General features: G+C 46.6%; 1 protein-coding gene across 3 annotated transcripts in view; it reads right to left on the minus strand.

The window, feature by feature from the left end:
- IPCEF1 (interaction protein for cytohesin exchange factors 1) overlaps positions 1-25,142 on the minus strand; it is a 572,159-nt gene that overhangs the window by 398,554 nt on the left and 148,463 nt on the right. For all 3 annotated transcript variants that reach the window (XM_078649174.1, XM_078649175.1, XM_078649176.1), the window contains exon 2: positions 14,919-14,960. In XM_078649174.1, coding sequence (XP_078505300.1) covers positions 14,919-14,942 — 24 coding nt within the window. In that variant the 5' untranslated portion in view covers positions 14,943-14,960. The remainder of the gene's footprint in view (positions 1-14,918; positions 14,961-25,142) is intronic.

Here is a 25,142-nt window from a genome sequence, read left to right on the forward strand (position 1 = left end):
CGCGCAGGGAGGACCTCGGGTCAGCAAGACCTAGTCCGGCTGCCTCACGGTCACCCCCGGGCTCTTACTTAGCGGCCGCCTCTATCGGCAGCCGCGCTCGCACATGCCCTAGATAGCCTAGATAGCCTAGATAGCCTAGAGTGTCCCTGATTAGCCCTGTGGCCCCTGTGGCCCCAGTGGCCCTGCTCCCCTTCCTCCAATCCCCCAGTCCTAGGTATGGTTGCAGGTATGGTTGCAGGTGTAGTTGCAAGTATGGTTGCGGCGGTCCAGGCGATCCCGGCGCCCTATACCAATTTTGCGGCAAGCTTCCTGCGTCTCGCGGCTTGCTCTCCCCGCCACCTCCTGGGAACAAGCTTCCCCCCCTTGCTCACAGGGGCGGGGTACAGACGGCAGAACGCAATCACAGTGCCAGTGCCGACCTGGAATGGAGGCCGGGTGAGGACCGGTGCAGGAGTAGGAGCGGAGCGAGGGGTTAGGAGCAAGGGAAGACGCTTACTCACTCATGCTTGCTGCACCACCTGCTGCACCACCGTCGTCGCTCCTCGGCTTGCTTGACTCACTCGGGTGTTTCACACTGCCCGCCAAGGCCTTTGCCCACGATGGTGAGCTGCGCTGGAACCCTCCTTCAGCCTTATGGCCCCAATCTGAGGCCACAAGGGGCCGACTGGAGCAGCTCAGTCTAGGGCAGGCGGGCAGCTCAGGCGTTTCGCGGCGTGGAGCAGGTAACCTCTTCGTCTCCCGCTCTGGTCTGCCTCCCCTGCCTCCACTGACGCAGGTGCTGCGGCTTGTCCGGTTTGGAAGACGGGACTGAATGCCGGAGCACAGCAGGACTGGAGTACTGGAGGACTGGAGTCGACACGGCAGGCAGTGGCGTTCGCTCAGACCCCACTCGCCAGCGCTGCTGCGTGGCCGGTACCGCAAGGAAAACGGTAGGCAGGTGGGCTCGGTGGCGGCGGCGGGGGTGACTCGATGGGAGAGATGGGAGGTCGGCCAGCACACTACACGCCGCAGCCCGCAGCCACAACCGCTTCTGCCTCTCTCGCACCCCTTCGGTGCTCCACAAAACACGGACTGCACTCTCAGACTTTCCGGACGGGATTTCCAATATCCACCCCCATCGACAGTTCTTAAATCTTAAATTATTCAGCTATCAAGAGCCTGCTAAACATCAAATTAAGCACCCTGTTTTCGCTGTTTTTGATGTAAATGCCCAGAAAATGAGGTATGTCCACATACATACATTCACTACACTCCAAAACAAAACACATAGGTAAAAGACATTGTAATTTAATTGCTCTAACTTTTGCAAATGCAAGACCGATTTTAATTGCAAAATCCTTGTTTATACTTCTTTGCGGAGATATCGTCGTTAACGTTTTCCATGTTACCTTTAAAAGGCAATGGATAATGGATTATGGACATCCCTTAAGTGGTTTGACCCTTCCGCCAAACCTTCACCAAATCTGGCATGCTAAAAGGCAGATCGATGTTTGAAAACTGTTTGCCTCAAATTTGGAGCAAATCAGTCATTGGAAGACAAAGTTATGAATGGTGCAAAATGGCATTTCCTCTGGAGTACCATTTCAGCTTAAAATACAAAATTGCCAATATGTTTCAGTAATTAGCTCATATGTACGTGGATGTTTGGAACATAAGGTAAACTAATGGAAAGTTGAAATAAGGAAGATATATGTACCCAAGCCCAGCTGAGGGATACATCCGCCAAGCTCATCCCACTGCAAAACAATGGTGCGTCCTGTGCGCGTGCCTGACAGTATACCTCCCTCTGCAAAGCACTAGGCTTGTCCGGGTGGAACAAGCAAATCTACAAATCAGTTGTGGTGCATGAACTGCAGAGGCGAACTCCCAAGTTAATCACTGATAAGCAAACCTTGTAAAGACCCAAAAAGCGCAATTTGCCATGCACAATGCAAGAATCGCAAATATCAGAGACTTTTTAATTCAGGAACCCCCATGAACAAGTAGAGAAGGGGGTAAACCCACACATTGTCAACTGAGAGACATGGAACACTGGGAGTACCCTCCATTAAGGAGGAAGTTGAAGACGAACTGCAACCAAAGGAACAACGGAAACGGGGAGCAGATTTAGGATGTCACCCATGCAGAGGCAGAAACCGAGAGGAAAGCCACACCTTATCCCCCACTAAGTCGGGCTGGACATTTGCATTTATCTGCTTGCTGTTTCATCCTGCTACTGGCTACAGCCAATCTGTGTTTAACAGTGTCCCTTACTGACACTAGATGTTAAGAAACTCTGCAGAAGTAGGTACTAGGGAATTGGTAGGAATGGTTTTTGGACACGTCATGGGATGAAGACCTTGTAGACAAAAAGAGGGTGACACTCCTATGGAGTTATGTGTGCTGTGGTTGTATTTGAACTCTGCATAGGGCAAACGGAAAGCATAATTATCCTAGGTAGCGTCACTGATGCAACATAGTTATTGTTCCAGTGTCTGGTTTGTGCTTTAAATGAACCACTAGTTTGGGGGCGGAAACCTGAAGATAAGGTTCTGGATGTTCCAAGGACTGTACATATTGCTTTCCAAAACGAAAAAATGAATTGGGCCTCTCCATCGGAAATAATGATAGATGGTGGGCCATGTAAGTGAAAAACATCCAATATATAGGGTCGCATCATCTCTACTGCTGTAGGAATCTTCTTAAATCACGAAAAATTAGCCATCTTGGAATAATGGTCAACAGTTACCATGATCACAGTGCATCCCTATGACTTTGGTTGGTCTACTGTAAAATCTGTAAATATAGCATGCCAGGATCTGTGACCACATGGAGTGGACGAAGAAGACCAGAGGACTTGGCATATGAGACTTTATTCTGGTTACATGTTGGACAAGAAGATACCTACTGTTCCACATATTTGGCAACGGCATGCCACCAGAAGGATCAATGGATTAATTACAGGGTATTCGTCTTGTCATGATGCTTGTTTGAATACATCCAGAAAGGAGATGACTGAAGATATTTTTTGTTCTGGGACCAGCAAGGGTCGTGGTTGAGTATCCTGAATAAGGGAATCTTGATGGAATAGACCATCAGCCAGAGCGTTACGAGAGCCTAGAAGGTAGGTCACCACAAAATCAAACTCAGAGAAAAAATACACTTAACGGGCTTGCCGACTGTTTTGACACTGAAATCTTACAAAACCTGCAGATTCTATAATCCGTCCCGATTTCAAAAGGATATCGACCTCCTTGAAGAAGATGCCTCAATTCCTCACAAAATTCCTTCATCGCTAATAGTTCCCACTTGATTACTGAATAGTTTTGTTCTGAAGGTGACAAAGACCGAGAATAATAAAAGATAAAGGAATAATAAAAGGCTGTTATCTTCTTGAACATGTAACAGCACCGTACCCAATGCATTTCCTGATGCATTAGTTTCCACTATAAAAGTCTTCATTGGATCCAGTTGTCCCGGGACTGGAGCTGAACTAAAGGCTTTTTCTAAAGCTTGAAAGGCGTTTAAAGCTAACCAATCCTAATGAAATCCTGTACTCATATTCTCCTTTAGTAATAGAGAAATCTGGGAAGAATATTCATATAAATTATGGACGAACTGCTGATACAAATTGCCAAATCCCAAGTAGCTTTGAGTTTATTTGATGGAAGAAGGGGTTGACCACTGTAAGACCGATTGCACTTTCTGTGGTTCCATAGTAAGTCCACTAAAGGAGAGTATCAACTCCAAATACTACACTTTGGCGTGTTCAAATAGGCATTCTCAGGCTTGCATGTTAAAGAATGCCTACATAACCTATGTAAAACTTCTCTGACACGTTTATGGTGTTCAGCAACAGATCAGGAGATCAAAATGTCATCCAAATACACTATAACATTGAGGTTTAGGAGGTCTGAAAAGATGGAATCCATAAAACGTTGAAAATGGATGGGGCATTAAATAACCCAAATGACATTACTCCAACTTCAAAGTGCCCAAATTGAGTTTGAAATGCAGTCTTCCACTCATCTCCTGGTCAAATGGTAGGCTCTGCAGAGATCCAACTTAGAATATACTTGAGCTCCTCTGACCGACTCCAGTATATCCATATTGAAGGGAAGAGGATACGATCCTTGATCGTGATCTTATTTATTCCTCAATAGTCTATACAAGGTCTTAAATCTTTAGTTTTCCCAGGTACAACGAACAGAGGAACTCCTAAAGGAGATGTAAAGGGATCAATGAGGCCATTTTCGAAATTATCATCAAAGTATTGATGGAGAACCTTTTTCTCTGTCTCTGAAAGCAGATACACCTAGCCATATATATTTCAGGCCCTGGTACAAGATTTATTGCACAATTACACTGACGATGTGGAGGTAACAGCTAAACCTTCAGGTTTTTAAAGATATCACCAAATGTACTGAAATAGTTGACAGGTTTGCCTCCACCGTTGTAGGTTTGGCAGGACTGGTAAAGTACCCTGTTCCTTTCCTTGGCTGAAAGACAGAAAGGGAAAGTTACAATATTCCGAGATGAAAAACCTAATCCCGTTACCCAGTTAACATAAGGATTATGTCGTCCTAGCCAAGGTACTTCAAATATCATAGGATGGTGAGGTGAAGAAATCAAATCAAATTCCAATCTCTCATAATTATTGAAAGTTCTAACTTGAAGAGACTCTGTACACTGTGTTACTAGGCCTGAATTGATAGGCAAAACATCTACTTTCTGTAATAATTCTGCCTTGGTCTTAACATGTATGGAAATATGATTAGTTAACACCCACTCCTTGTCCATGAATGTGCATGTGGGGCTGGAATCCTATAATGCCAGGACGGAAACAGAATGAGACATGCTTGCAATGGTAATTGTTAACAGAAGTAAACGACTGTGTTCAGTAGAACCTGGAGACCTAGAAGATATTATTTGAGGAAGTGTTATCAGGCCCAATTCTACAATCCTCTCAAACACAGGGCTTACTCGTTTCCCAACAGCTGTCTGGGCTTCACAGGACACTGACAAAGGAAATGTCCCTTTTCTTCACAATACAGAGCTTCTTTTTACTGTGCCTTTCTTCCTCCAAGACAGGGCCTCCAAGTGGCTCTGTAGGGATTGAGTAGAATCTATCCTTCCCTGGAGGCATTGGTGTCACTATCTCTTGAGAGGTGGACATAAATAGGATCATCTGGACTGGATGGTTTGAGATCTGAAGCTGGGGTGATCGCCTATGGAAGCCACCTTTCCAGCTAGTGAAGGAAACATGAAGCTGGAATGTGCCCTCTAAGGAAACCGCCAGGAGGAAAAAGCAACAAGGCAGAAAAACCGTCCTGAATTTACCAGTACAACAACAGCAGGTTGGGAACAAAGAAGGAAACCAAACCGGAAATCAGGTATCCGGGAGGTTTGCAACATGGTGGACAATCCCTCAAAGGCCTTTATATAAGAACTAGCAGCCCGTCCCGACGTTGTCCGGGTATGAAATAGAATGTGTGTAATGTGTGTATTTGGCAAGGGCAATTTATTTTAAAATCTCGCGGTAGACAACATTTTTTGTTGCATTAGAATAGGGACGGAGAAGGCCCAGCTGCAGCCCTGGTTGATGTTAGCAGGCGCGTTTAATTGGTGTAGTGATCTGCCGCCTGAGCCTGGCTACAGCCCTGGTTGATGTTAGTAGGCGCGTGTAATGTCGTTGAATGAGAGAGTTATCAGCCGCGGGTAAATCCGTTTAATGAGAGAGTTGAGTGACAGCGAGTAGGAGAGGCTGCAGTAATTGTCCCCGCAGACACGCTCATTTGCGTGTTCCCCCGCTTGAGGCCCAGATGCAGGCCTGTTTGATGTTAGCAGGCGCGTGTTCCCCCGCTTGAGGCCCAGCTGCAGCCCTGATTGATGTGATCAGGCGCATGTAATTAGTGTACTGATCCGCCGCCTGAACCCGGCTAGAGCCCTGGTTGATGGTAGCAGGCGCGTGTAATTTCGTTGAATGAGAGAGTTCAGTAACAGCGCGCAGGAGAGGCTGCAGTAATGTTACTTACCAGGCCTCCAGGTGAACACGTTTGTCACGCCCCCCAGCACACGGCCACAACAGACGATCTTCTGATTAATGTACGACCCACATGGCATGAAGGGCGGAACGTAGCACACGCCCCCAGCATTTCTCACGCCCCCAGCGTGCCCCTTGATGCGGCGCAATTGCGTTCACATGGCATGACGGGCGGACACACGCCCCCAGCGTTTCTCACGCCCCCCAGCGTGTCGTGCCCCTTGATGCTGCGCAGCAACGTAATTGGCGCTTGTATGTACGCTCTCATGGCAGGAAGGGCGGACACATGCCCCCAGCGTTTGTCATGCCCCCAGCGTTTGTCACGCCCCCAGCACACGCCCAAAGCCCACGATGTGATGTCTGTACCACACGCCCCCAGTGTTAGTCACGCCCCCAGCCCACGCCCACAGCACAACGCAGACACGCCCACAAGGGACTACTTTGCTGTCACGCTTCTTTTACCTTTTAAATGTATAGAGGAGTTGGCCTAACGGCTAAGGCGCTCGTCCTCGGACCTGGGGATCTGGGTTCGAGTCTTGGTAACGACGCCAAACATCCTGTGATTCTGGGCAAATCACTTAATCTCCCCGTGCCTAACAAAAATAAATGTGTGTCCTCATGTAACGTAACTGGTGCTATGTAAAGTGCTCTGATACCTGATACAGTTCGGGTCAAGTTCGCGCTATATAAAACTCTACAAAAACAAAACAAATGTTTAAATATGGTGGCCGTCTGCATAGCCTATGTCTTTCTGCTGCAACTGCCCTTTCCAATGCTGTATTGGGTGTTGTGATTGGTGCTGTGGTTACTGAGATTACCCGCCTCAAAGGTTTGGGCTCGCTCTTTATAATATTAGTATTGATTGATATAAAACCTGGAAGAAATCAAATGTCAAAAGGGTGTAAAACTCCTCCACCATAAATTGGGAAAGTTCCTTAGGAAAACATTGAATGGCAGCCATGGTGAACAGGGGAAAACATAAGGAAGCCCCAGCCCATCATTGCAACAACAGTGCATGCTTGTCAGGGAGCATGGCAAGCTGAACCCTAGAATGTCGGCAGTAGAACACTCTCCAAAACAGACAGAAACATAGAGGACCCTGCAGCAGAGCCAGCATCCCCAGGTAAATGTGGGTGCAGTCAGCCAATGAACCTAAGTCCAGACACTGGGCGTGTCTGCTGAGCATGTCCCGCTGCAAAACAACAACAAGGCTAGTGGGAGCATTTGACACCAGGACCCTATGGCAGGTGCCATCAGCTGTTGCCAGTGACGCACACTGTGTCTTTTCCCTATCACTAGACCCAAATGGATAAATATATCTTCCACATGGTTTTATCCAATGTCAAATAGTATATGAAGAAGTGTCATCTTAGGTGTTAGGGTAGTTGTCTGGGCAAGACTAGTCCCCAGTACTGCCTTGATTGAGTTCCAGTATGAGCGGAGAAATGGGCAACTCCAAACGTTGTGAAGGAAGTCACCCACCCCCTCCCTGCAGTGCAGGCAAGCCAGTGTATCTGGTCTTTGCACGTGCCAAAGCGATGTGGGGTCAAATATATATGATGCAGATACTTGATTTGGGTAAGGTGAAACCGTGCAGTGATTGCTGATTCTTTAGGGCTCAAGAGGGCGGTAACCCATTCACTCTCCTCAAACTCCACACCATCTTCTTCCCTTTTCTCCTTTAGTATGTAGGAGTCTATGGTGTTAATCACAAGGGATTTATAAAGGATGGAGATGCAGTTCTTAGCTGGGAGGGACTCCATCGTTAGTATTTATCTAGTGGATTATGTTCCGGGTTGTTGTGGTCATGCCCCTGCACATATGGGGTGATTGAATGGCGGAACTGTAGGTATCCTTAGAATTGGGAGTTTTGCATTTAAAAGTCTTCCTGCATCTGAGTAAAGGACTTGAGATCTGTACCAGTTAGTACAAGTCTCAGATAAGTGATTCCCAGCATGTACCACCCATGGAATCCCACCAGTTATGAACTTCTGGCATATGAGAGCCCCACCAAAGAGGGGTTTTGTGTGCCAGTCTGTCACTGTCATATAGTTACTGCTTATCTATACACTGTGTTAAGTTAGCTTGGGTATATTAAATGTTTAAACGGCATTTTTTCCTTTTGCTGCTTCTGCACACGGCACATAATTGTTGATTTCGCTTTCAACCTAGAAGACCGTTGTGATTTACATGAGAATAATATGTTATTGCTCTGATATCAGCTTTGCTTAATAAACTATGTCTGTACTGAGAGTGCTGAAGCTTCAAGGATAACACGACACAGAATTGTTATGAGGTCTGATCTCCGCACCTTCATAGACATAACATAAGTGCAGCTTCAGCCAAATTCAGGCTTAAGGCGGGTTTTATATTGCTTTGCTTAGAGCACACATAGACACTTGATGCGGTTCGCATGCAGAGAGCTGGTGGAAGTTGATATGATCTCTTCATACTAGGATCTTGAGGTATGGGGCCGCCCTGCTAAAACCCAAAGAGACCTTCTTAGATATTAATATAATATGCTAGATAGGGAGGGTGAGAATTAGGTGTTGTTAACGCTTATTCATTACAGCATCTTAGCATGCTGTCACCTTTTGCTTTCTATGGACTAGTAACTATGCTGATAACTTTGCTTCTGATAATATGTTTCCTTGTATTATCTAAGATACTGCGTTTGAGAAAACGGCATTAGTAAATAAATATTTAAAATGTGCACGTGTCCTCATTTAATCCACGTTCTGGTCTGAAATGATTGTATAACGAAAGAGTGCTCATGTGTTCCACGTGACCTGAGGTATCGTAAGTTCATGTTCTGGTTTGTCTAATCATTGGGAGTTTATTATGACCAATGAGACACTGTAGCTAGCCTGGTAAGGGGATTTTGGGTACTGAGGTGAGTTTTGGGCCACCCTAATTCGTCGAGGTTCCAAATCTCTATGCACAGTTCTGTGGGAGAAAGGAAACCCTGGTACATCACCACACCTTTGATCCCACAGAGTTGTTCTCCACATTTTCAGCACTGTCCTCATCGACGGTGGCAATTTAACCTGTAGATATAGTGAAGTGGGGGGTGATTGCCCACTACCCATCTTTCCTGCTGTAAGTCGAGTTATTTGTCAGCCCATATATCCAGTCATTGAGGACCAGGAGTTGAGAGGCATGATACTAGGCTAACAAATCAATCATCGCCAGGGCCTCATGCATGGAGTTACAAATTTGGCAAAGGCCACCCACTAGGGTCTGCCTCCACCAAATGAACACCACAGGAGCTGAGGAGAATTTGGTAGATAATAAGTATAGTTTTGTATAATGTATAGTAATCTCAAGAGAATAACCATCTTTGGCAAGGTCCCTCTCCCTGTGATGGATAAGGGTAATGACGACAGTCTATGTCCCCGTGAGCAGGGGGGTGAGAATGTTTACTATGCACTGCAACTCTGTTGTCTGCATACTCACTCCCAGATATCAGATTCCCGCTGTTGTCAGTGTAAGGCCTGTGTCTTGTGCCCAGTATTCTGTCTCGGCCTGTAGTCCCACCGGAAACAGTTTGGATTTGGCCCGGTTTCCCTAGAGCCCCAAGTGACTCCCGAACTTTTCAAGGAGCTGCATGATCCTTGCCCCAGTAAAACGTGGGTAGGAGAGGTATATCAATCAGGAGGTCATTTGCGTATAGGGAGACCCTGTCTTTGCAGGTCTCAGATTAACAAAATCCATCCATCTTGGGGTCGGAAAATAATATATAATGAATCAAGGGCCCTATCAAGAGGGTAAACAGTAAGGGTGACACAGGACATCCCTATCACAACCCCGCTGCAGCTCCATCATTGCAGATATAATGACTTCCACTTGGAACTGTCCTTCAGGCTACCATAAAGGAGCTTGACATAAGACAAATAGTGAAGGCTAAATCCAAGGTATTCAAGCAAGGCAAACATATATGTCCACGAGACGCTATTGAATGTCTTTCTAATATCGATCCATGATATTGCAACAGCCATATCAGGCAATCAGCCAGTGCCAGGGCATTATGTAGTCACTGAATATTGTACCACATTGACCTATGGGGCATAAAGCCACTCTGATCTTTATGAACGAGGTCGGCAAGGGCCATAGCTAATATATTAGTTTAGGAGTTTATCAATCATATCTGTATGAGCTGCACCACTCAGGGGAACTGTCTGGTTTAGGGATGACTGCAATGTGTGACACTTCCAGCTCAATCAGAGCCGCCCCTCTCCTTTGCTTCCATACAGAGGTCCAGTTAGGGTTGAATCAGGATATCTGCCTGAGATCAGAAAAATACCACCGGGAGCCCATTAGGGCCCTTAGTTTATCCTCCGGGAAATTGAGCAATGGCGTCGCCAATCTTGCACACCATGAGCAGGGCTTTCAGTGTCTACCACTGAACTTCACTGAGGCATTGCGGTTGGACCGTTGAGAGGTAGAAGTGAAGTGTCTCCTCAAGGGAGGGTTATGTTTACCGATATAACTCATCGTAGTATGCTGCACATGCCTTGGCTATCGTGTTGGTATAGAGAAGCATTGCCCATCCCGTCCTCTAAGGAGGTCGGGGGTCTGTTTCGGTCTGTGTGTTGGCTCAACCAATGTAACAGTTTGCCTGTTTTGTTGCTGTTCTCATATAAGAGACTTTGAGATGCCTACCCGATCTTTCATGTCTCATCCGTCTGGAGTTGTTGCAGATCCAGTTGTGCGTGCTTCAAAGCATTCCACACCTACTCAGAGAGCAGCAGAGCATGCACATGATCTGCATCTAGTGCTGGCCATTCAAAGGCCACCGTCTGTGCTCTTTCTCCTGTTTGTCATGGGCCAGCTGTGAGATTACCTCACCCCTGGTCACGGCACTGTAGATGCTCCATATCAGGGTTCTCCAACAAGTAGCTTGTAAGCTACTGGTAGCTCTACAGCTACCCGTAAGAGATCTACTGTGTGTTGTCCAGCCCAATAAATTAGAAGGTTTTGCTTGACTGAATTAATATTGGTTTCCTAAAATTGTGAAAAGATGAAAATTTGTGAATTTCCAGAACTCATAACCTGATGTTTTGTGAAAAATGGCTGAAGTTCTAAACTATATATAAAGTTGATATCAGAGTGAAAAATAATGTGGTGTTGGGGAGACTAAAATCGTTATCTTGTGCCCTTGGGCATTGCAGCAATGGCTATTATGTGCTACCCATGTAAGGCATTCCAAATTGACAAAGCCCTGACAACCCTGGCTGATGCACTGACGTGATTACTGCTGGAACTGTTGCATATGGTGGGCAATAATGTGATCTTGCCCGATCACTTGTGGTCACTATTACAGTAATAATAATAATAGTAGCTCAGGGTGATTTTCATTGAACATCAGTAGATCTTATTACAGATAAGGTTGGAGGCCCCTGCTGCATTAGGTCGCTGCTGAGTCCACTGTACCAGTGTTTTCACAGAAGAATTGGGTCGAAGTGTCCTGTGGGATATAACAGAAAGGTTGCTGGGTCAGGCCCAGCATCTAAGCCTCCACGGTATCTTGCTAGCTGGGGACCCATAGCTGACAAGTAGCTAAGGGGGAATGGTCGGCAGGCTCCAGGCATGCATCTGTATCGTGGAGACCAAGGCTAGATGTATGGTGGGGACCAGAATTAAATGAGGCAGGAAAGGCAGGTGTAGGTACCCAAGAGACAAGTATCCACCTGCTTCATGACTGTAATAGCATCACACATCCGTTATGTCCATTGAATCCATGAATGGTCTCTATCTGGTGCGGGGTAGAAGCTTTGGCGAGAGGAGGCATGATCGATCCAGTGAGATGGAAACAAGACCATTGAGGTCTCCACCTATAATCGTGGTCCCATCCTGGGTTGCAAGAGTGGCTCAAGCATGTAGGGACGGATTGTGTGAGAGGCGGTCGGGTGTAGACTGAAAAAAATGTTATAGGGCATTCCCAGAGTATTCAGACCACCCAGCGGTTGAGGCCCTGGCTATCAGAGGAGACCTGCATCATCTGAAAAGGAACGCAGAAATGGATCAGGATCACCACGCCCCGTGAATCCCTATGGAGGTCTGTATGGTGGGCCAAAGTAAATCTGTACCTCTGCAGGCATCAACATTGTGTCCCTAGGAGGGGAAGTATGTCAGTACAACGCAATATTTTAGATCGCTGTACTTTCCAACGCTGCCATTACAACGCAAGTCGTTACAACGACTTGCGTTGGAGGTCGCGGATTGAGGAATATTATAATTTTATATTCCAACACCAGTCCACGTAACAGTAGGGAAGGTGTTGGAATATAAAATTACAATATTCCTTAACCAACAGCGCCATTCAGCGCAAGTCGTAGTAACGACTTGCGTTGTAATGGCAGCGTTGTTAAGGTAGTGCGGTGTAAACACCGCGTTGTAAACGAGGTTTCCCCTAGGAGGTGTGTGTACTGAAGGAGGAGCATGTCTGCATTCAGTTGCCTAGTTCAGGGAAGAGGAGACCCTTGTTTGATCTTATTTGGGAGACCGTAACATTCCACATACGACATCGGAAGGGGACATCCTTTGCAAATGTTATTGTCATCATGTATTAGATGTCATGATAGATAGAAGGGTAGCTTTGACATCGTTTGATTGGGAGGACAAGCAGCTTGGTAAACATAGGAAAACAAAAAATGAAACCCACCCACCACCCCATACTTTAAAATGAGAAGTCTCTGTCGTAAATAATGTGGGTCAATGCCCACATCTTTGAGATAGACAGTGTCCCGCCCCACCCTGAGGCCCCAACAGCAATAACAAAACCAACACACTAACCCAACAACATAAAAGGTAGTTATGAGGAGAAAGGAAATGGCCCAAGGGCCAATCGTGTGGTCTTTGTTACCTGTGTAAAATTACAAGTCTCATGGTTTCAGTCTGTTCAGTTGGTCCCGGCCTAAGAGACCTCCAAGGGGTTTGACCATTTTCAGTGGCTCCCCCCAAGGTGGATAGGAAGAGGTCCACTTTCCTGATAGTGTCGACCCAGGAGAGCCAGCAGGGGTGGGTGTCATGACCCCTGCTCCTTGCCCCAATGAAAGAATATTACAAATTAATTTGTGCCACTTTTTAAGAGAAATATGTTTTTATGTACCTGTATGAGATAAATATCTCTTTTTTATGTAATGTGTATTGATCGATGTACTATGTATATCCTATTTTAAGGATTGTTTTAAATACAACCATTAAAAAGTGTAAACCCCTGTTTTTTAACAATTTTCTCTACGCTTTCATTATTTGTTTTGCCACTTTAATTGCTGATTTGTGGATGTTTTCTTCATAGATTATGTATGGTGCTATATATTAATGTTTATATCATAGATTGCCTAGGAATGTTAATACTTAAATGATATATCCCTGTCCTAGGAATCATTGTATACGTGGTTCAGGGGGTCCTTGTTATTCACATACCCTTGCCCCAATATCTCCATGGGAAACCTTTTCCTTTTCTGTCTGAGCCGCAGTCGAGCGAGGGTGATGTGTCGCCTCAGGGATAAGCCGCTTGAGTCTCAGGTGATCCTCTTTCCCCAAGGGGAATATATATATTTTTTTAATGTAAATGTTAATTGGAAGGCCACTTGGCACCACTGCACATCTCATAACTGAGTTTATGTGCACAAGACACATTTTATCTTTCAAGCAGCCACGTTCTGCACTAGCTGCGGCCTCAAATCAAACACAAGGAAAGCTCAACATCACCTTCAATGTTCCTCTTAGCTAAGTGGACAGTCTAGTGACGTAATGATGGCAGTGTTTCAGTGGTCGTGGAGTAATAGAATACTACCTACAATAGTTCCTTTTATGTAGGAAAATCTTGGACGTTGATGCTAAAGTGTTAAACAATGTCCACATACTGCCAACAAAAATGTTTGAACTGTCTTATGTGGTATTTTGAAGAGGTATCTGTCGATTTGCAATGAAGGTGATTAGTGGAAAAGTACAGCCGTGGCCCATTTGTATGGGCTAAGGGGCCACGGCCCCCACCTTTTTCCTGGTAAGAAGAGTGTCCGTCAGGCTGAACAAAGGTCAGCCTGACAGACACTCTTCTTGTTCAGGTTAGGCAGCCAGGAGAGCTGCGGTAATGATACGTTTTATGTGTTTTTTATGTTGGAAGTACATGTGTGTATGTATGAATTTAAGTGAATTTGTGAGTGAGTGTTGTGCATGTATGAATGCATGGGTGTGAGAGTGTATGTGTCAGGGGCGGCTCCTTCGCTAAGGCGGAGGAGCGTTGCCCCACTGTGCAAAAAGGAGAAATTAAATGTCAATAACATATCGTTATTATCATTTTTGTTTGTCCTATTGCATGCAGTCAGCGACCTGTGTGCAGTGTGTGGCGGGCAGGGCTGGCCAGAACAGGGGAGGAGTCGTTTGCACTCCCAAAGTGTGCATGAACTGTTTGGCCGGCCCTCTTGGGCCAACCAAACAGTTCCAGTGCACTTTGCATGTTCCCCACCAGGCTGCATTACACAGCCTTGTGAGGAACATGCACAGGCTCCCTGTTCCAGTCTGAGCGCCAATCCACGGTGCTCAGACCAATCACAACACTGTAATGCAGCATTCTGATTGGCTCGCGGGAGCCTGAGTGCCAGATGCTTCCTGCTGCCGGCTCGTCTACAGAAAGGAAGAAGGAAGAGGACGCAGGGGAGGTGGCGGCTGGCCAGGCGTTCCAAAGTACGCTTTTGTTATGTTATCAACCCACCCCCTTCCCCGCCCGACCACCCCGTCCAGTAGCAGCCGCTACTGGTATGTGTGAGTGCCCACCCTCCCTTATAAAATTACCGGCTGCCACTGCAAGAAGATGTGACTAACAATATACACTTTTTAAAACACAGAGTATATCTGTTGCTTTGTTCACCAAAATGTAAACGATACTTACAGCATCACTGCCATCCGCAGCCATGGGGGATACAACTTGAATCTATGAACAGAAAAAGAGACAAACAATATTATGCATGCTCGTGTATGTCACTTTTGTGTCTATTTTTTGTTGTTATTTTTAAGGTAATTTGGTTACATTGTGTTTTCAGAATATCAAAAACGAGAATTGTCTCATTCTGACCAAGCCAGACCTGTTCTCTTCCCAACAAAACGTATGTGTGTTTCCACATTGGTTGCATTTGAAAACAGATTCTTCATGGTCACTTTCTGTGCCTGCCTTGCTTTATATTTATTACAATGTAACACTGTGTGCAAAACTGTTATGTATTACACAGGAGTCCACATGGTCTGAAATTGCATTTGTCCTTCCTTTTCAGTGTAATATTTCCATGTATCTGTATTTTTGTTCATCTGTACCTTAGCTGATAGATGCTTACCACCAAGGGGGACGCACCGAAATTCAATGTACTGTTTTTTTATGCAATACTTTATTTACAGTGTTTTATAAGGCTGAAACTTTCTCAAGGCTGATCCCGAAAAGCTGTAAATAACAGGATGCAATTAGAAGGTGGGGGAACACAATAAACCTTTGGAGGCTTGGGCAATAATATAGTATCAGGTACAAGGTGCCTACAGGGATTTTATTTAAAAAACAATGATTCTTCTTTGAATTAAATGTAAATAGATTCAATATCTATACATTTTGAACCACTACAAGTAAATTCAATAGTTTATACAATCAATGCATAAGGAATCGAATCAGTAACAACAAACAGGGGAGTATCTTTTGATGAATATATTTCTCATTCAGAATTCAAAATTCATGGGGTACATTCAACATTTAAGTTGACTTCAATGCATACAAATGAAAAAGGTGCAGTACACTTTAACCTATAATCCACAAGTAAGAGAATCCATTCCTAATAAAATCAAGAAAGTTACATATATATTCATAAATAAAACAGTCAGTAGAAATACATCAATACAAGTGGAAATGGACAATATAGTCGACGTTTCGGTCTTCTATCGTGTGAATCACTCAGACCATCTTCAGGACAACAGAATCTGCATTTTAGCAATGACCTTTTAAACAAACCGGTCAATCTGTTAGATGTTAGCTGTATTATGTAGACTCTAAAGGCTCTTTCTGATTTTCCTGGTTCTGAATCCTTGTTTTTTAAATAAAATCCCTTGTAGGCAACTTGTACCTGATACTGTAAATGACAGGAAGCAATGGGAATGACGGAGACAGAAATAGCATAATCACCTTTAAAAACCCACCCTAGGTGCGACAAACAGCACAGAAAAGGCTCACTCATTCAAAAAAAGTGTCCAAGTGATAAAGGCAGAAAATCGATGTAGGTAGTAAAATAGCAGTTAAATAGGAAATGTGGCATCATAACAATAGAGGTGGCAGTAGGATAACTGATGCTGACATCTGGCCAATATGGTATAAAAAGTTGTCTAGGTAGAACAATGGCTTTACGAGTTAGAACAATCTTCTGTTCTATTTTTCTAGGATTTAGAACAATAAAAGTGAGTTTTGTGGCTGTAGGATAACAGATTCGGGCAGCAGAAAAATAAATGTTTAAAAAGATGTCTGTTTAGAATAAATGCTTTAGGAATGAGAACGATAGAAGAGGGTACTAAAAAGTCCTGCTGTGACAAAAAGGTGACAGATGCAGGAATTGAAAAAATAAATAATAGCAGTAGACCAACTACCTCACTTTCCCCTCAGGAAGTGACACACCTAGCCGCATCCTATCACCCCCGACGAATTCCTCCCCTAAATCCGCGATACAATTATGAGATTTAGAATTGAACACCGCCCTTCCAGAATCCCCAGACCCCCTGCCCACCAAGCCTTCCTACCCAGAGTCCAATCCAATGAGAACAGGTGCAAAGAAGAATCCCCCATCAACTGCATGCGCCTAAACTGCAGATCAGCCTCCAAGCATGCAACCGAACTAGCTGAAGCCATCCTCTCCCATGACATAGACATAGCATTCATAACAGAGACCTGGCTCAATAATCCCTCCTACTCCAGCATTGACATGCTGGTGCCTCCCGGATTCACTATGATCAACAAAGACAGGCAAGTGAAAAGAGGCAGGCTCATAGCAATCGTCCACAAGAACAACATCTCCATCACGGAAACTTCCTCTTGTGTGTACAGCTCCTTTGAATGTCTCTCAGTCAACATCAAAACACAGGATACCAGGCCTACACTTTGCCATCTTCTATACCACCCCCCAGGCAACTCCTCATAATTCGGGGTTCACCTTTCCGACCTGAATGCCTATTGCGCATTCGGCAACTCTAACAACATAATTCTGGGCGACCTCAATCTAAGATGGAATGAATCAAAGAACCCGCTCATTCAAACCCTAAACAACCTACTACTAGTAAACAATATGACCTAACACTGCTCAGAAGAAACACATCATAGAGGAGCAATCCTTGACGCAATGATAGCAGAAAGCAATGCAATCTCCATCGACTACATCCTCCCCGTTGACTGGTCCGATCATCACATAGTTCTCTTTCACTTCAACCATACTATCTTGTCCAATCTAATTCCCAAGCTAGACCCCCCCAAATGGGTCAGGAACACAGCCCAGATCCCGCAAGCTGACCTAGAAGAAAGAATTAGCTAGCTCCTCCCCAACCCTACTGACCACCTCTCAACTACCGACCTCACCTCTCTTTACAACTCCAATATGACACTCACCCTGGATTAAATTGCCCCCTGAAGCTAAAGAAATCCAGGAACATCCCCTCCATATCATGGTTCACGACTGACATCAACGAAGCTAGGAGCAGCAGAAAGAATCTGGAGGAATAATCCCTCTGCCCTCCACCGCGATCAACTACAAGCAGCCCGCAGGATGTACAAAAAAACCATTAAGAACAGAAAGTCAGCTTTCTTCTGTTCTGCGCTAGATAACGCAAAAAAACGACCCAAAGAGATTTTCAGTATCATAAGGATTCAAATCTCTAAACCCACACCTTCCTCAACACAGGCATCCAAAGAACGATGCAATAACTTCGCAATCTTTTTCAATGACAAAATCGCCAAGATTGACCTCTCACTTGGCTCAAATCTCATCCCCTCCAATGAGATCAAAGCATCCAAAACTCTTGTTATTGCCTACTTGAACCCTCCAAAACAGTGGTCCTCCTTTATTCCCATCCAGGAAGCAGAGATAGTCAAACTAATCTCCAATTCTAAGTCCTCATCTCACGCCCTGGATCAGCTACCTCCTCACCTGGCCAAAGCTTGTCCTAGCCCCGCAATGGTGCAAGATCATCAACAGCTTACTGAGCTCCGGAATCATGCCTGACTGCCTCAAAGTAGGACAAGTCACGCCACTGCTGAAAAAACCAGGACTAGACAATGAGGATCTGACTAATTTCAGACCTGTTTCGAACCTACCTTTTTTGTCCAAAATCATGGAAAGATGTGTACTCCCTCAGTTGACCCAACACCTGGATAACATCAATCTACTAGATCCCCATCAATCGGGCTTCAGAAAATGATGCAGCACTGAATCCACAGTCCTCAATGTCATAGACGATCTACTCAAGTCACTCGACTCGAATCAATGCTGCCTTCTCATCGTCCTAGATTTATCAGCTGCATTCAATACAGTTGACCACAAATTGCTCATCAAGGTTCTACAAGAAAGGGCCGGCCCACAAGAGACGGTCCTACACTGGTTCTCTTCCTTTCTCCACAACAGATCACAAGGAATAAAAGTAAAAAACTACGAGTCCGGCCTCCACCCTGTCATCAGAGGTGTTCTACAGGGGTCAGTGCTCTCCCCTCAGCTCTTCAACATTTACATTGAACCCCTTACCTCTCTACTCAGGAAATCCAACATCCCCTTTCACTTATATGCAGACGACACGCAGCTTTATCTGGAAACAAGCTCAATTGACGACATCCAGAGACTAAACACCACACTCAAGGAAGTTCAAAACTGGCTCACAAACAATCACCTGAAACTCAACCAAGAAAAAATTGAAATACTCCTCATCTCCAACAAAGATGAAAACCCACAAATCGAAGAATGGCTCAAAGCCATTGACGCCCTCAATGGTAACCTCACCTTGGCGGATTCGGTAAACTCTCTAGGGATCACCCTAGACCTGAAACTGGACATGAAGAGACACATTACAAGATCCGCTACAAGTACCTTTCTCAACCTAAAACTACTATGCAAAATAAAACCCTTCCTCTCCCTTCCTCTCACCCAAGGACCTTCAACAAGCCACCCAAGCACTGGTCCTCTCCAGAATAGACTACGGGATCGCTACCCTGACTGGGACAGCAAAATCTCACCTTGCCCCCTTGAAGACAACCCTCAATGCAGCAGCCAGAATGGTCACTGGAAGTAAGAAATTCAAACACATCTCTCCCGCTCTCAGAGAACTTAGATGGCTCCCTGTTGAGTTGCGAGACAGCTTCAGAAAAGCCTGGCTCACGCACAAAGCCCTGCACACAGGCAAACCGGAAAACCTGGCTGCCAAACTCAAAAGTACGGTACGTTCAAGGAGTGGTCGTGGTAGACTTTTTTAATTTTAAAGACATTTTTAACATATAGAAACAAACAATTCACCACATATAATTCTGATTGTCTTCAACAGAAAGAAGGAAATTTAATTTCCACGAGTGATACATTCATTAAATGCAATTAATACTCAAAGCATTAATGATACTGCATGTATCGGCTTAAATACATTCATAGTGCATGTAGTAATTACAGTGCTCCCAGTGTGATAGAAAAAAGAAGGTGGTAATGGGGATGAATTGGTGAGTGAGGGACAGGGTAAAGGTATTGTGACATAGGCACAATCACGTTTATATACAATAGAAACCTTTCCAGCCTTACACAGGTCTATAGTTCCCATATATACATAACTCATAGGCATATATTTATTGACTTATTTAGTTTCTATGAGTTTGTAGGTAAGCAGTGGAATGGTCTACGTTTTGACCCCTGTTGGGTAGAGAGTGATTTGTTCCTCACTGTGGGGTCTTCTTCAGGACAAGGTTGTGTGGGGAGCACCTAAAAGTAATGGGAATGATTAAGTATTTGGTATGGACGTGGTGAAAGAATGATAAATATGTGGTTAAAATAAAACCTACTGCAGGTAGGAAAGACAATCAATGTTTGATCCTGGTTGGGCATTCAATGACTCCTAAACTTCTGTGGGGAAATAGAGACAAAGAGTTTCAGCGTTGCAATGAGGTGGAAAAAGTCAAACAAACTCATGCACCATATAAGACTCACTCAGCAGAGAAGCTGTAAACCGGGGTAATGAATCTCCTGGTATCGGTTGCAATCAGTCAACGGACAGGGTCTGTAGGGAGAGACACGGGGTAAGGGTCAAGGGCAAGCCTGTCTACATTCTAGTGGGTGACAGGGCAAAAAATGCGCTGTAAACTCAGAGTTTCAAGGAAGGGCTGTCTTAAAAGATTAGTGTAGTCATCATTAAACACGTATAATTGCGATGTAAACAAATTTCGGTCACAGTTACGACTTCATTGAGACACGTATATTAATGATGCAAACAAAATTCGGGCATAGTTAAGGCTTCACTCGCTCATGGCCATGCGAGAATCATAATGTTGAAAAATGTCATGTTACGTTATATCCCACATCGCAACTGCACAGGTCATACATTTAAACACATTTGTTATAGTGCCCCCTCGGTAGCAATCTAAAACTAGTAGTGGGTGGGTGGATTAGGTTGTGACATCTGTACAACTGGTGTTAATTCTCATATGTCTAGTCTGTCTATGCATGGTATAGAGATCCTAGTGTTCCCTCATTCTGCTTGCATTCACATACATTCTCAGATGTTCAAGATTGAGCTGAGGTCCCATCCTCTTGGGCCTAGGGTAACTTTTTCCAACACTAGCCATCTAAGAGATTCAGGATTGTGCATTAGAGTGGTAAAATTTTCAACCAAGGGTGCCCCCACTGTCTTACATCTTAGTCTGCTACAATGTTGTAGGATCTGGGCGCCAACAGGTGTTCTCTGTCATTATACCAGGCCCTTTTCCTGGCTCTTTTGACCAGCCTCTTGGGGTATCCTCTTTCTAAGAGGCGGGTGATCAAATCATCTGATTCCTTAAAGAAATCTTCTTTCAATGAGCAGTTCCTCCGGATCCGGAGGAACTATCCGAAAGGGAGGTTGTCTCGGATTACTCTGGTATGGTGACTTGTATATCTTAGAAGTGTGTTTCTTTCAGCTGGTTTCCTGTATAGGATGGTATATAGGTGATCCTTCTTGACTTTTATGCTAATATCCAAGAAATCGATGGTGGCCCTGTCGAAATGCATGGTAAACTTGATGTCCTCAGATTGTAAATTTAGCCAAATGAAGGACCTCAGGTCTTGTTCCTCGCCTGTCCATACAAGGAACACGTCGTCAATATATCTTCGCCATTCAGTGATGTTATTCCTATATGGGTTGACAGGTGAAAATATATAATTGTCTACGAAATTACTCATGAAGAGAATAGCAAGGTCTGGGGCAAAGGCAGCTCCCATCCCCACTCCCTTGCTTTGGATGAAGAATTATTTTTGAAATACGAAAGGTTTTTGGTCATTGCCACCTCCAGAAGTTCTACTATGAATTTGGTGGGGACATTAGTGGGTTGTGGTCTCCTGTCCAGGACTCTTGTCATTGATGCCAGGGCTGGTACTAGTGGGATGCTCGTATAGAGCGAAATGATGTCCATGGTGACAAGTATTTGTTTGTTCCTGTCAAGTGCCATCTCATCCACCAGATTAATAACCTGCACAGTATCTCTTAGATATGTTTCAGTTCTTTCTGCGAGGGGCTTGATAAAGAAGTCAACATATTTACAGACCAGTTCTAGAAGGGACCCACATCCTGATATTATCGGTCGTCCTGGCGGTTTAAGTGGATCCTTATGTACTTTTGTTGTAACGTATAGATTGTAGGAATCCGAGGCAGGTTCACATTAAGGTATTCATATTCATTATCAGTAAGGAATCCTGCTTCCTTTCCCCTTTCCGTAATGTTTTTGATTCTCAACCTGATTTCTTTAGTGGGATCACCATGGATTGGGGTGTAGCTGGTTCCATCTCTTAATTGAGCGTAGATCTCTGCTTTGTAGTCCTGGACGTCTTGCATCACAATTGCTCCCCCTTTATCTGCTGGTTTTATAACAATTGATTTATTGTTCTTCAGGGTATTGAGGGCTTCACGTTCCCCTGTGGTGATGTTATGTTTCACGTATGGTCTCTTTGCGCAGATCTTCATCACGTCCCGCAATACCACACTTTCATATGTCAAAATCCTGTGAGGGGGGGCGTGTCCAAGATGGGGGCGTGATCGGACGCAGGTCTCCGAGGCTCCCTGCCCGATCCCGCCTAAACGCCGCTAACATCGCCTAATCTAACCGGAGAAGCAGAGAAAAGCACAGGGAGAGGTGCTGCAGCACAGCCGTAGCCCCGAAACTGAGCCACGGACCTGCGTGCTTGGTGGGAGGCTCGGGCGCGGGAAGACGCCACACCGCGGCCTGCTGTAGCGGCCGCGCCGGGGACCTGACCGGCCTGAGCACCCGCAGCCCTGAGGTCTCTGGAGGCAGGACTTGCAAGCCAGACGAGCTGGGCACGGGGCCTTACAGACTGAATCCCTGCCGCTGGCCCCGAAGCTGCGGACCCGGAGAGGCAGCGCATCGCCATCCCCGCGACCCGGCCGGTGATCAGGTGAGATCCGGCCGGCGGTCGCGAAAATCTCGGCGCGGCAGATCGGGGCGCCTCCACGGTGTGGAGGTGGGCCTACCGGCGGCGGACCAAGCAGCGCTGCACCCGCTACGGTGACCCGAACCTGGGAAGTGCCCCACGAGGCCCGGCGCGGCCCCGACGCGGGGACCCTGCAGCCCCCCACGGAACCAGGGACCCTCAGGAGGAGTGCGGGGCGACGCAGCAAAGCCGGACCCGTGGAAACCGACCGCCACTGGGCACAAAGGTGAGGAGAGAGGAGGTGGGCACCTTAAAAGGCTCGGGGGCACAATCGAGCCCCCGGTGTGGGGCTGCGGGGAGAGGCCCGGGCCGCATCGCACCTGAACCGGTGGGACCGGGCTAGGCACGCTACAACTGGCAGTCACGATTCACAAGCCCCTACCACACGGTGCTGAGCGGCGACCCGGCTGGGTGGTGTGTGCCTGACTGGAGTAGGGGCTGACTTCGCGAAACACCTAGCCGGCTGGAGGGCGAGTGGCCGCATCTGCCCTCTTGACTCCGGGTGGCGCCTGGAGGGAGCTGACCCGCGCTGAGACTGCCCCACTGGGCTTCTACTCATCCACGAAGCGGTCGGCCCACGTTTGCCACCTGGACATCGGCGGCGCCGAGGGATGGCTGACCTGGGGTGGCGCGACTCCCCCCTGATTCTACAACGGGCCCCCAGAACCCAGCATTTGTCCACCTCCGAGGCAGCTCACAACATGGCAGGACAGAGGGGCAAGAAAGGGTCCCAGACGCTCCCTGAACTACTGGCCAAATCCCAGCCTAAACCTAGCAAAGACCCACCCTCGCCGGCGACCATGAAACCCCTGCCAGTACCGGCGGACGACCAGGTACCTATCACCAGATCTTTCTGAGAGATGCTGTTTAACTCACTCAGAGAAGACTTCAAATCCTTGAAGCAGGAAGTGGCGGGCGAGGTCCGAGAACTCCGACGCGACGTGGAGGGCCTTGGAGAACGGGTGGTCGCCATTGGAGAGCCGGACCAAACCAGAAGTAACGAAATCGAACAGCTCCAACAAGAGGTCCTGCGAATCACAGACCAGCAGCTGGACCTTCAGGCCCACGCAGAGGACCTTGAAAACCGTTCCCGTCGAAACAACATACGGGTCCGGGGGGTCCCTCAGAAAGCGGAGGGGACTGACGTCACCGGGTACCTGCAGGCCCTCTTCAGGAGTGTTCTAGGGGAACCAGCAGATTTCGCCATTCGCATTGACAGGGTGCACAGAGTTGGACTGCCCCGACGCGCCTCGGCCCCGCCACCGGACATTTTGGCCTTTCTCTCAGACTTTCCGCTGAAAGAGCGGATTCTCCGCGAAGCCCGGCGGGCACAGCCCTTCCAGTTTCAGGGTCACTCCATCGCCCTGTACCAAGACCTATCCAACATCACCCTGCAAAAACGTAAGGACTTCAAGAAGGCGACGGACTTCTTGCGACAGCAGGAAGTCCCCTACTCCTGGGGCCACCCATTCAGACTTATATTCAAATGGAACGGACGGCTACACCAACTACATTTGCTTAAGGATACCTGCACCCTCCTGGGACTTGATCAGGAAGAGGATGAACCCACGCCGAGAGACTCACAAGGACCGTCCAGAGGGGGTTGGCAGACGGTGCGCCATAGACTATCCCCATCACACCGCTTGAAACCGGATGCCTCCGTTATCACATAGGAACGAGCAACGGCGGTGGCAGAGGTAGCCAGGGAAGGAGTTACTCAGTTCGGGAGCAGGACTGTTGTTTGTTCTGGGGGGGTTTGCGGGAGGGAGGAGGGAGTTCGGGTTGGGTTTGGGGAGGTGGGTGGGACCCAGGGATCTGGTTGGGGCTACCTCGCCCATCGCTTCCTCATGGGCCACACCAAGGGAGAAGGCCTCGCATACATCAGGATCTTTGTGCTCTCCCATCATGGAGTCTAGTTTGAAGGTACTCACCCTTAATGTCAAGGGCCTAAACAACCCGATCAAACGCAGGGCCGTGATCTCATACCTAGAGAATTCCGGGGCCGACATATGCTTATTGCAAGAAACACACCTCCTACCCAAAGATTGGCATAGGATGCGTTCACGTGCCTTCCCTCAACAGTTCTTCTCCTCGCTGCCGACAAAAAAAGCGGGGGGTGGCTATTCTGGTCTCTAGAGGCTTCCATGGCAGTGTGGGAGATTAAGGGCAGATTACTGGCACACACCTTTCTGGTCGGGGGACAGCGCTTCACCATTGCTTCACTATACGCACCAAATTCCGGCCAGGAACCCTTCTTGAAACAGGCAGCCTCCGAGTCTCTTCAACCCCTTAATTCGCCTCTGCTAATCGGGGGGGACCTCAACCTGGTGATGGACTCACATATGGACAGATCGGGCCACCGATATGGGGACACGGGTGCCATAACAGCCACTGGTAGGGCCTGGCTACATGACGAGGGCTTGGTGGACTTATGG

The sequence above is a fragment of the Lissotriton helveticus genome, chromosome 6, assembly GCF_964261635.1.
Source record: "Lissotriton helveticus chromosome 6, aLisHel1.1, whole genome shotgun sequence".
NCBI lineage: Eukaryota > Metazoa > Chordata > Amphibia > Caudata > Salamandridae > Lissotriton > Lissotriton helveticus.